This window comes from Mauremys reevesii, linkage group 3 (genome assembly GCF_016161935.1).
Source record: "Mauremys reevesii isolate NIE-2019 linkage group 3, ASM1616193v1, whole genome shotgun sequence".
In the NCBI taxonomy this organism is placed as follows: Eukaryota; Metazoa; Chordata; order Testudines; family Geoemydidae; genus Mauremys; species Mauremys reevesii.
The window spans coordinates 91,372,938-91,385,368 of NC_052625.1; the positions used below are offsets into that span (position 1 = coordinate 91,372,938).

Here is a 12,431-nt window from a genome sequence, read left to right on the forward strand (position 1 = left end):
CAGTTCTTAGACATTGTGCCTGACCATGTGAGAGCAGCTGTGTGTGATAGGGACCCTGAGTCAGTCCTACGGGCGGCAGAGATTGCGAATGCCCATACCCAAAACAGGGCTCGAGAAGGGTGTAAAGCCCTGGGGAAAACTAATCACCATTCTCCCCAGTTCAAGAGGAGGGAAGGATTTAAAGGTAAACCTGGCCCTGACTCTTATAAGGTTGCTCACAGGGGCCCAGAGGGTGGGAACTCTCACCCCAAGAGTAAACCGGTTAAATGCTATCACTGTGGTATGTTTGGCCACATAAGACCAAATTGCCCGACCCTAAAGAGCAGCCCAAAGCCAGCAACCCCAAAAGCCACAGTAAATGCCAACTCCATTACCCTGAGCTCCCAGGCTGAACCAAGTCCCAACAGCTCCACCTTAAGTCCAGGTGCAAGCAGAGCAGTGGCTAATGCCAACCCCATCTTCTCCAGTGGTCTGGGAGGAGGTGATAAGCTCACCAGTTATGTCAGGACTGAGGCTTGGCAAGGAAGTGAGAGGTTTATTAAGGAGGCAAAGGTCAATGGTGCTGAATGCATGGGGTGGCGAGACACTGGCTCGGATGTAACTATAGTCAAGGGACATCTGGTGAAGCCAGAGGACATGTTGCCAGGGGAGTATGTGACGATAGTGGCACTATCTGAGTACTCCGTGGACCTACCAATGGCTAGAATCCACCTTGAGTGGGATGGCTTTAAAGGGGATGTGAAGGCTGCTGTCCGGGATTTGATTCCGGCTGATGTTTTGGTAGGAAATAACATACTGGGGGTGCCTGGCCAAGTTAATGTGGTGACCAGATCACAGAAAAACTGTGGGTCAGTGGCAGATACCCTGACTGACTGCAGTGAGGGGGATGGAAAACAGACAGAGAGTGTCTCTCAAGATGGATCAGGCGAGGGTTTGTCTGAAATATCAGAGATGGTTCTGAATTTAAACGAAACCCAGAGTAAATTCATTGTGGCTCAGCAGAGTGATGGGTCCTTAGAGAAAGCCAGAAATGAAGCTCAGAGTCAGATCCCAGTTAGTAAAGAGAGAGGCAGGTTTTTTATGCAGGATGGTCTGTTGTATAGGGAACCGCCTAGGGGAAGGAAGAATTCCCAAGCGTCAGTTCGCAAGCAGCTTGTGGTACCTGAGAGTTACTGCAATGATTTGTTGAAGTTGGCTCATGATGGTCCTTTTGCAGGACATCTGGGTGTAGGCAAAACGTGTAACAGACTAGAGCAAAATTTCTACTGGCCTCACCTCTTTGGGTCGGTGAGGGATTACTGCAGGAGCTGTGAACTGTGCCAGAAGCGTAAGGGGTTAAGGGGGCCTAGCAAGGTGCCCCTCCAGCCTCTGCCCATTATTGGGGAGGCTTTTGCCAGAGTGGCTGTGGATATTGTGGGGCCATTCCCCAAACCTTCCAGAAATGGGAAGAAATACATCCTGGTGTTGGTAGACTTTGCTACCAGATATCCTGAGGCTGTAGCCTTGGCTAATATTCAGGCTGAGACAGTGGCAGTGGCTTTGTTCTCTATTTTTAGCAGAGTGGGTTTTCCCAAGGAAATACTGTCTGACCGTGGGTCTAACTTCATGTCTGTGGTTTTCAGGCAGTTGTGGGAGTTATGTGGGGTAAAGCACCTGAAAGCTGCTCCCTACCACCCCCAGACTAATGGCCTAGTGGAAAGGTTCAACGGAACCCTGAAGTCTATGCTGAAAATGTATGTGGATAGACGCCAGAATGACTGGGATGTCCTGCTGCCGTATCTATTGTATGCATACAGGAGTGTGCCCCAAGAGTCTACAGGGTTTGCTCCCTTTGAACTGCTCTATGGGAGGCAGGTCCGGGGGCCCCTAGATTTGGTCCGTGATTCATGGGAGGGTAATGTGGAGGAAACAGAGCAGCCAGTGGCAGAATATGTGGCTCAGTTCAAGGAGAGTTTGCAAGAGATGATGAAGTTGGTTGAGCAGAATCTGAAAGAGAGCCAGGATACTCAGAAAGCCTGGTATGACAGAGATGCTCAGGAGAGAGTGTTTGAAATAGGGGACATGGTGTTGGTGTTAGATCCTGTCCGGAGGAACAAAATGAAGGATGTTTGCACCTGGAAATGTATAAGAAGCCTGGGACCATGATCCTTCTTCATCTCAGATCTGCTTTGGGTTTCAAGAGGGGGAAACCTTAAGCCATAAGGATTAAGATCCCCAGTCATTGACTGGAGCCACCCTGAATATGAACATTGGACTATAACCTATGGACTATTTCTAAAAGGACTTTTGGCAACTACAAGCTCATCTCTGCTGTGTATCTGAACCTCAAGAATTGAATTCAAGTCTGTCTGTAGATTAATCTTTTAACCAACACTCTCTATCTTTTCTTTTTTAATAAATTTTAGCTTAGTTAATAAGAATTGGCTATAGCGTGTATTTTGGGTAAGATCTAAGTTATAATTGGACCTGGGTATGTGGCTGATCCTTTGGGATTGGAAGAACCTTTTCTTTTATATGATGAAGTAAGATTCTCAGAAATCATCATCATATCTGACAGGTGTGTCTGGACGGAGGCCTGAGGCTGGGCACTTTAAGGGAACTGCGTGGTTTGGACTTCTAAGTGACCAGTAAGGTACTGTAGAAGTTGTTTTGTGCTGGTTGGTAAATCTAAGTATTGGAATAACCACCAGCGTTTGGGGTTTGTCTGCCCCGTTTGGTTTGCAGTTCACCCTGATTGAGTGACCTCAGCTGGCTCCCACGGGCAGCACCGTCACACATGCCAGCTCCATTTTTTAATCCCACAATTTGTTTGTCAGGTATTCATTTACATTCCAGATCAGAATCTGCTGTTTGTTGGCAGTTGTTATGCTTACACTCATGAAGGTGATAAAGCTGCCTTAATTTTGTTTATAAGAACATGTTGGCAGTGACCAGTATGTGAACCTTGTGCAAATATGGTATTCATTTTCCCATGCAAAGATAAATCAAGCAGTCTTAACCCAATGCACTGTCTGTCTCAAGTGCCACTAACACTAGTTGGAAATAATGTTTGAGTATGATTTATGGGCTGGGAGGAAAGGACATTAAAATCATTGCAAAAAACCTCTTAACTCTTTTAAGGTCAAATCTTGGCCTCACTGAAATCAATGAGAATTTTCCCATTGACTTCAGTGCAGTCAGAATTTCACCCTTAGTACCCAAATACATGTTATATCCTAACCCTGGGAAGAGCAAAGACATTTTGTATAAAATGATTAACTTCATCAATTCCTATCTCATTGTAGAAACAATGGTTTTAAAAATTCCAGTAAAAGTTGTGCACTTCACAAGCTTCGGTGCTGATCCAGCAAACTTTATGCACTGTGATAGTCTCCAGTTCAGCAGCCCATGCCTATTCAGCATAACAGCAAGCCTAGTCTTCACTACGGGAGATAGATGCTGCTGCAATCGATGTCGCAGGGATCAATTTAGCGGGTCTAGTGAAGACCTGTTAAATCAATGGCAGCGCGCTCTCCGGTGGGCCTCAGTACTCCAGCTCTCGGAGACAAGTAAGGGAAGTCGACTGGAGAGTGTCTCCCATTGACACAGTGCACTGAAAACACTGGGGTAAGTCAACCTTAGCTACGTTGACTCCAGCTACGTTATTCACGTAGCTGGAGTAGCATAACTTAGGTTGACTTACCCCCGTAGTGAAGATAAGCCCTAACAAGCTATTGAAGTCAGTGGGACTTAAGCATACACTTTAAGAGCAGTGCTGAATTACAGTCACAACGTATAAAATTAAGAATATGTGTAAGTCTTTGCAGCATCAGGGCCTTAATAACATGAGCAAAATCTTCTGTGCATGTTCAGAGTATGATTTTCCAAGGCTTACATCTCTGTCTAATCAACATCAGTTTTCACAAGAATACTCCAAGTCATTTCTCCTCAGAGAGGATAATATCCACATCTATCCCAGCCATTTTAATGCAAGAGGTCTTTTTTTAAAAAATACAAGATATTTTTCTGTAATGGGAAAATAATTTGTTCCTCTCTCCTGTAACTTAAAAATGGATGAAGTCATTTTGCACAAATGTTCACAAAACATTCACTCTTGGGCAGAGAACAACCGTGAAACATTTCAGCTTGAAAAATGAAATTTGGGGGAAATTATGCACAACTGAGAACGGGGGTTACACTGGAAACAACATTTAATAAATTATGACCAGTCCCCTACTATCACAATGCTGTAATACAAATACTGAACAAAACAATGCTCATCTGTCTTTGCATCACACTCATTACTAGAACTAGTCGGCAAATATAGCAACAAAACAGAAATGTTATGCAGAGACGTATTGGTTTCAATGAATATTTAATCAGGAAGGTTTCAGGGTCTGAGGGAAGGGAGCCGAGAGAGAGACCGAGAGAGACTCTCTTGATGGTTAGGCACTGGTCTGGGATGTGTGACACTCAGGTTCAAAGCCCTGCTCTGCATAATTCAGAGTAGAGGTTTTTCATTCCCAGATCACTCTGAATCAGGCAGAGCAGGGTCCTAACCCCACCCCCTCTCTCTCACGCGCACTCATTCTCCATCTCTCTCAATCAAAAGTTCAGGTTTCAACACAATTATGTTTTTGAGAAAACATTCGAAAGGCTTTTGTCTTGTTCTAGTGTGGAACAAAACCAACTTTTCAGAACCGTGAAAGTTGCAGTGAAATAGAAGTGTCCTCCGGTCACCTCTATTCATCAACATGGTATCTGACTGCCAAGAAAGGCTGCGATTTTCTGGGCATCTAATCTTAGCCAAAGTCCATCCATGTCATGATGGATTCTCTCTCTCTCTGTCCACACACTAATGGCTTTATAAAGCTGGAGATAATTATCTGGAAGAGAATTCTGGTGTGAGTAAAAATGAGAGATGTACTTGACCGCCTATTAATGCACTTCCTGAAACATCACTGTCTCCCGGGCACAGCACCAGGAATGACAGAAGTTGTATATCAAAAAGGTCCCAGGAACAGATCCAAAGTGCAGCTCAGATATTACTCAAGATTAAGCAGTTGCAGCTGTGAACTGGGGTCATGACTGTGACTATTTCTTAAGAATGTCAGCTAAGATCTTAATAAGCTTGATGGGAAAAGATACATGTCTCTATATTCTAAGGTCCAGGTTTTTAAAATACTGAAGTGTAGAAAGGAGAGATTAATATGAGAACATGAGCAGTTTTACTCACTTCTATCTCACTCATGTGTCTTTCCACTTCATTTCTCTCTTAACTGTTTCAGTTTACACTCCTGTAATTGCAGAAGATGCTATTCCAATCTGGCTAGTTTACCCCACTCAATCGCTTGAGCTGAGGGTGAGACTGACAACATCTTGGCCTGCATAATGGAAATGGTTTACTAATTTCTGGCATCGCCTTTCACTGGTAATCAAAACCTTGTCCATCATACAGCTTCACTTATCTACAGCCATCCGGTCCTCTAATTATATTCTGTTGGCCAAGTAAATGAGTGGCCCAATATGCTGCCTATTCTCACACACAAAAATGTCATTAATGTAAGGTTGCTCCTGTGATTAATATAATGTTCATGGAAACTCCATAACAAGAACATTATGACAATTACACAAAACTATGCACTAAAAAGCATGGAAATGAGTAGTTAAAGAAATGTATATGAATATTTCCACATATCCATCCCTGCTAATATATGAATATCTATAAAACATATAACTAATGATATATAACTAATGATATATGTGTGTGTTAAAATAGTTTGTAAGGTTGTCAGGCAGGTCAAAGTTTAGCTTGTTTGTGAAATATGTCGGGTGAACTCTTACATTTCAAAATTGTCATTAACTGAATGTATGAATTACAAAGGTAATGGAATATTTACATACTAATTTCTGTGCTTTTTCGCACAGGTTTTTTTTTGCAATGGAATATGCAGTTTTTATGAGGGCTATATTTATCATAGGAGCAACCATGAGTAAGTGACTCTGGGTGTGAGTTGTGACTAAGAAAAATGTCTTTGAATTACAGTGTAAATAAAATCATGCAGATTTGGGCAAAGCTGTCCACTTTTGTGGAGGAAGAACAATAACTTGAAGGGATGATGCCTAGTCTTCTGTCCAAGGTGGGTGAGGAAATATATTTTATTGGACTAACTTCTGTTGGTGAGAGAGACAAGATTTCGAGCTTACATAGAGCTGAAGTGGAGCTCTATGAAAATCAGAGTCAACATAGTATATTGTGGCACAGTCTCTTTCAAATTAGCATGTGTAAGGCTGTGAGTCTGTCATGGAGGTCACGAATTCCGTGACTTTCCGTGACCTCCATGACTTCTTCAGCAGCAGGTGCAGTTGGCCTGGGGGCTGCCTGAGCAGCTCGGACAGCCCCTTGGCCAGCCACACCAGCCGGTGCTGGGGCAGGCTCGGGCCACCTGCCCCCTCCCCCAGCAGCAGCAGGAGTTTGGGTGTGGGAGGGGGCTCAGGGCTGGGGGTTGAGGCATGGGAGGGGGTGAGGGCTCTGGGTGGCACTTACCTCGGGGGGCTCCTCAGCAGGGCCGCCCAGAGGGGGGGCAAAAGGGGCAATTTGCCCCAGGCCCCGAACCCCACAGGGGCCCCCAGCAGAGTTTTTCGGGGCCCCTGGAGCGGGGTCCCTCACTCACTCCGGGGGGCCCAGAAAACTCTTGCGGGGCCGGGCACAGGAGCTTCTTCGCTCCCGGTCTTCGCCGGCGGGGGGGTCCTTCCGCTCCGGGGCGGAAGGACCCCCCCCACTGGCGAATTACCACCGAAGACGGAGCGGGACCCGCCGCCGAAGTTCAGCCCGGTCTTCGGCGGTAATTTGGCGGCGGGGGGGGGGCCCTTCCATTCCGGGACCCGCCGCCTAAGTGCCCCGCAGACCTGCGGTGGAGCCCCACCCCCCCGCCGCCGCCGAATTACCGCCGAAGACCGGGCTGCGCTTCGGCGGCGGGTCCCGCTTTGGCGGCAATTCGGCGGCGGGGGGGGGGGCCCGCCGCGGGTCTTCCAGGCACTTCGGCGGCGGGTCCCGGAACGGAAGGGCCCCCCGACGCCGAAGACCCCGGGCCCCTGGAATCCTCTGGGCGGCCCTGCTCCTCAGAAGTGGTGACATCCCAGTGCTTGGGGAGGAGGCAGTGTGGTCATGCCTCTGCCTAGTAGCTGAGGGATGTTGCTACTTCCCAGACCCCCCAGCCCAGCACCCTTGGCACCCCCTGGGGCCATGCCCCCACCACTCACGGCATCCCCTGGGGCTGCTTGCCCCAAAGCATCCACGGTGCCCCCCAAGCTGCCCCACTCTGAGTACCTGTGGCACCCCTGGGCCAGCTCCCTCCCCAGGATTTAGTCGGGGTAGATAGTACACGTCATGGACTGGTCACAGGCCATGAATTTTTGTTTACTGCCCATGACCTGTCTATGACTTTTAATAAAAATACCCATGACTAAAATGTAGCCTTAGTCATGTGTAATAACCAGAAGGCCTCCCAGGGTAATGAGTCTCTGATATGCAGACAAACTCAGGTCTGCATGCTCAGAGTCTGTAGGAACCATCTTGTTATGTAACTTTTAAAGACGATTCTAGTTTAAACTTAATATCCCTGGAGTCACTCTGGGTTCCTGAGGTACAGGGCTGCAGCACACCCACAAGGAAGATATTCTCAACTGCCTGACCGTGTTAGAAAGCACAACAGTTAGTGTTCAAGCTGCACAAAAAAGTCATTGACAGCAAACCTCCCCGCCCAGTGAAAAGAGAGAATGGCAGTTTTGTTACTTCAAACCCATGAATCATAGATAAAATCTGTCCTCTAACCCATTTGGGAGTTATTGTGAAACTCTACTAATGATGTGCTTAGTGAATATTTCCCATAAACATATTTTCTTTACTGTTAAATTAATTATTCCTTTAAAAAGATCTTAATATGGTCAGTGATGGATATACTGCAGTCCTCTAGGGATTTTCGCCAGTGAAGCTAATGATTTAAAACATCTTCTAAGGCGAGCCTGTGGAGTTCTGAAGTCTGGCATTTAAGTTCCAAGCCTAGCTTGTAGACAATGCCTACAGATCTCTTAACTCACTGTTGCTGATAGGCCATTTGTCTACATGTCCAACGCTAAAAAGTACACTTTTGAAACCATTCAGTGTGATGAGATATAGTCCATGGCCATATGTAATGCCATAACACTATGACAATGTATACTTAACCACATCAGTCCTTTCACCTCCATCTCGGGCCACAAGGGAATTCTGATTCCATCAGGTATCCTCCCTTTTGCAAACGGTGAACTCATAGTCAATACAGATTCTGCTTCCCCTAGTTTAAATTTTGGCCATCCCTTCCCTCCTGTGGAGAAACTCTTGGGAGGAGGGCAAATCCGTGGGTTTAAATTCAGAGCTCCTGTTAGATCCTCCCTTTGGGCAGGAGGGGTTTGGGACCCAGTGGACCAGCCAGAGGAAGCAGCAGCAGCTCGCCAAAACCCTGATGCCTCCATGTGATTTGCCAGGTCTCCTGGACCTTCATTCCCTCAAATGATGGTACAGGAGTACTGGCAAACCACGTGCAGGTTCAGTGTGTAAGTTCATGCTGCAAGAAGCAGTACAAGCTTTCATGCAGCTATCCATATATGATGGACTAGGAGAGGAGCATGAACAGCGGTGTCATTGCACAGTAGTGCTGATACTGCTCACTTAAAACTGCAGTATGCTTGAATAACACTCCCATGCCTTAGTACTTTCTCCTCCCCCTACAATCGGTATGCCCTCTAAAATTCAGTGCAGACCTTAGCAAGCAGAATAGGCATGGAGGGGCTATTGTGCTGTGCACACTATGTTTAATAACATAGCATTACAGTAGCAATCAAAGGCTCAAATCAGGATTAGGGTATCCTTGTGCTAGGCTTCCTACAAATACACAGAAAGACACAATCTCTACTCTGCAACACAATTTAATGCCCCTTTGCCACGTTGTTCCTACTCCTTTGCTCTGAACCACAAGGTCTGTAATTAGGGCTGACCAAGAAAAACATCATTACAAGAAATATGACCAAAAAACAAAATGAGAAACAACTTTGTTAGGGAATCTTATTAACCAGCTCCCTCCCTCCCCCCTGCCACTAAGTACTTAGAACCCACTCCCTTGTTCAACCTTTATTTTTTAGGACTGAGATAAATATCAGCTCCACAATGAGACTAATGGACACATCCTCCACATGGGGTATGTCAGAAGACAGACCACTGCACAATACTGTCTGAGTATAAGCCATTATGAAGCCATTACGATGGCCCCTAATGATTTAAGATGTCTAGTATAGTTCTTTAAGATATGGGATGTTTAGTGGGAAGTTTACATTAGTCACTCAGCACTCCCACCTCTTATGACTTCTTGGAAATGTTCTAATATCAACCCGTGTCCTTTCAATAAAACTACTTCTTCCTTCTCAAGAGAAAAAAAAAAGTGAGACAGACAATCTGTTCGTGATGTTATACGGTAAAATTCTTCTAAATCAAACAGAATATATTCTAGCAGAATTGAAAGGACACTGGTTAAAGATCAAACAAAACTGGAGCAAACATATGGTAAGTACCTCAGAGTAATGCGGTGAGAGATATTTTCCATTGTGCTTGGCAATGTTGTGCATAATGTTTAATGCCTTTTCTCCTTTTTTGCGTGTCAGTAGCCAGCGTGGAGATTCAGGAACTGCCCTGTAAAAGCACATAGGGAGGCAAGGACTTTGCTTAATTGTGTCTTTAGAAAACCATGGGAATCATCGCCTGCATTAACACCTAATGCAGGGATTCTACAGCCTCTCAACAAGATAGAAATTCTACCCAGCTCCGCAGTCAACTTTCAGCTTGACTCTCAAAATACTTCATGCCATGGACAACCAGGAAGGTCCATGGAGCACAGCTTGAGAACTAGTAGATTGTTTACAGTTCACATGCAACATTCAGCCATTTATCTTTATCATTTTATTCAAATCGTTGTTAGGTCTTGCTCAACTTTCCTGAAAGTTTCCTAAGGCCCAGAAGCTGGGTGACATAAGGAATTGGTGACAGGACATGTAACTTTTTGCCTCTACATTGGAGGACCTAATCTAGCTCAGATCAAATGGTTGATTGACGGCCTGTGTGAAAGGAGTTGTTGACCTGGCCTAGTTATTAGCATTGCCCTGCAGTAGTAGCTGTGTTGGTCCCAGGATATTAGAGACACAGGTGGGTGAGCTAATATCTTTTATTGGAACAACTTCTCTTGGTGAGAGAGAGAAGCTTTTGAGCCACACAGAGCTCTTGGTCAGACCTCCAGATTTCTTCAGCTTATCTCTCACCAACAGAAGTTGGTCCAGTAAAAGATATGACCACACCCACCTTGTCTCCAGTGCTTAATTTATAATGAAAGAGGTGCTGGGACTCGAGTAATTATATGTTGGGGCTCGAGCAATTTTGTTTACTTTCAAAACTGATGTGGCAAGCCCAGAGGCTATGAACTGCCAAGCTTAGAGGTGCTGGAGCTCAGCCCTGGCACAAATTAAGCACTGCTTGTCTCTCAGTTAAGCATGGGATTGGGTGATGGTAGACTTTGGATTTAGTCCCAGCTCTGTCACTAGCTTGTTGTGAGAACTTCGACAAATCACTTACTGCCTCAGTTTCTCCAGCTGCAAAGGAGGATAGTTACTCAGCTTTGTAAAGTACTTTGAGAGTTTTAGATGAAAATCATTGTAACTCTGTAAGCACAAAGTTTTATTAAAACTCGCCACCAGGGTTTGCACTAAGTGGCACTTTGCTGACAGTCTCAGAGAGGAAAAGGAGTGAATGACATGGAGAATGAATTACCTTTTTACCCAGAGATGTAGTTCCCTTCAGGTCAGGGTTGAGGCACACAGCTGGGAAGAGAATGATGCGAATGAGCAGGTGATTCAGCAGTAGTGCATACTTCCCCACACTGCCCTAACTAAAGTACTTCAACCTTGACTTGGAGGACAACTCCTACAAGAGAGAAGGTAAAGTAGTTCACTCTCCATTCCTGTTCAACCCGGGGCCTTTCCCACTCCATTCAAATGAAATATTGCTTGTGGTCAAGCCAAACATACACGTTAATTAACATCTCTGTGAGGTTCTTGTTCCCCTGAAGTGTTTCCTGGCACTTGGAAAGTCCCCTGACCTTCCAATAATCTCTTTGTAGAATACTGTGTCAGGGAATCATAGTGCCACAGAGTCAGAGAGTAAATTAACAACAAAAATAACGTTTAAATCTTCTAATGGGTGTGGTTCTACCGACCACTGCTCTCTCCCCTCTTTTCATACGTGGTACATTGAACTCTGCAAGGTCAAATTCAGTCCTGGTGTACCTCTGTGTACTCAGTTTAATTACATCAGGGAACAATTTTGGGCTCAAAATGTTTGCTTGCTTTGTGAACACCTAGGGAAGAATTGAGTGAAATTCCTTGGCTACTACTGGGATAGTATTCAGTCACAAATAAATGTAATTAAACTTTCAAAAACATCAAAGAATCCTGTGGCACCTTATAGACTAACAGATGTTTTGCAGCATGAGCTTTCGTGGGTGAATACCCACTTCTTCGGATGCAAGGCTTGCATCCGAAGAAGTGGGTATTCACCCATGAAAGCTCATGCTGCAAAACATCTGTTAGTCTATAAGGTGCCACAGGATTCTTTGCTGCTTCTACAGAACCAGACTAACACGGCTACCCCTCTGATACTTTTCAAAAACATGTATATGAGATCCTCCAAAGAAGTTTAATTTGGAATCCAGGTCTACGAGGCCTCTACAAGGCAACCAGGGAACTTTGGAGGATGGACCCAGTGGTAACAGAAGTCCACCCATGAAAATATAGGCATATTGTGAGGGGCATTTTTGGTGGATTCTAGACCTATAAAACCTATTAGAAAATGTCAGAGTATGGCTCTTGTATAGTTTGACTAATCAGAAAGGCATTTTGTCAGGCCACAAAGTTGTTGTTTTTTCACTTCATATTTTGTAACCAGGTCTTAATCTGAAATGCATCCAACAGTAATTTCTGGAAAGTTCAGGGAAACCCTCTTTTTAAGAATTTGCCAATATAGATCTGAACACAAAAGCATGAACCTACAGAGACCAAATGAACACAACGTTACCAGTAATACAGCAGGAAAAGAAAATTGGGGAGTGTTATGGCCAGCTGAATCCCCTGCCATGTGGGAATCAAGTAAGCAATCCCAGGAAGAATCATTATTCCAAGGGTGAAGAACATCTGTATCACAATTCCAACAATCCTTCGCTGATCTGAGCCAACTATTTCTGTCACTGAAGGGAGGGAAAAAACAAACAGAAATAAGCCCTATTCAAGTTAAAAACATTACATTTGCAATGTTGGCTCATGGTTATGCAAGGGGTTCTACCTTGGATTACAACTGAAGATTCCCTTTTTAAAAA

General features: G+C 44.9%; 1 protein-coding gene across 2 annotated transcripts in view; it reads right to left on the reverse strand.

Annotated features, from left to right (window-relative positions):
• The window catches only part of SLC22A3 (solute carrier family 22 member 3), a 46,502-nt gene that overhangs the window by 13,903 nt on the left and 20,168 nt on the right, over positions 1-12,431 (reverse strand). For both annotated transcript variants that reach the window (XM_039532744.1, XM_039532743.1), the window contains exons 4-5: positions 12,134-12,302; positions 9,586-9,703 (exon numbers count right to left, since the gene is read on the reverse strand). In XM_039532744.1, coding sequence (XP_039388678.1) covers positions 9,586-9,703; positions 12,134-12,302 — 287 coding nt within the window. The remainder of the gene's footprint in view (positions 1-9,585; positions 9,704-12,133; positions 12,303-12,431) is intronic.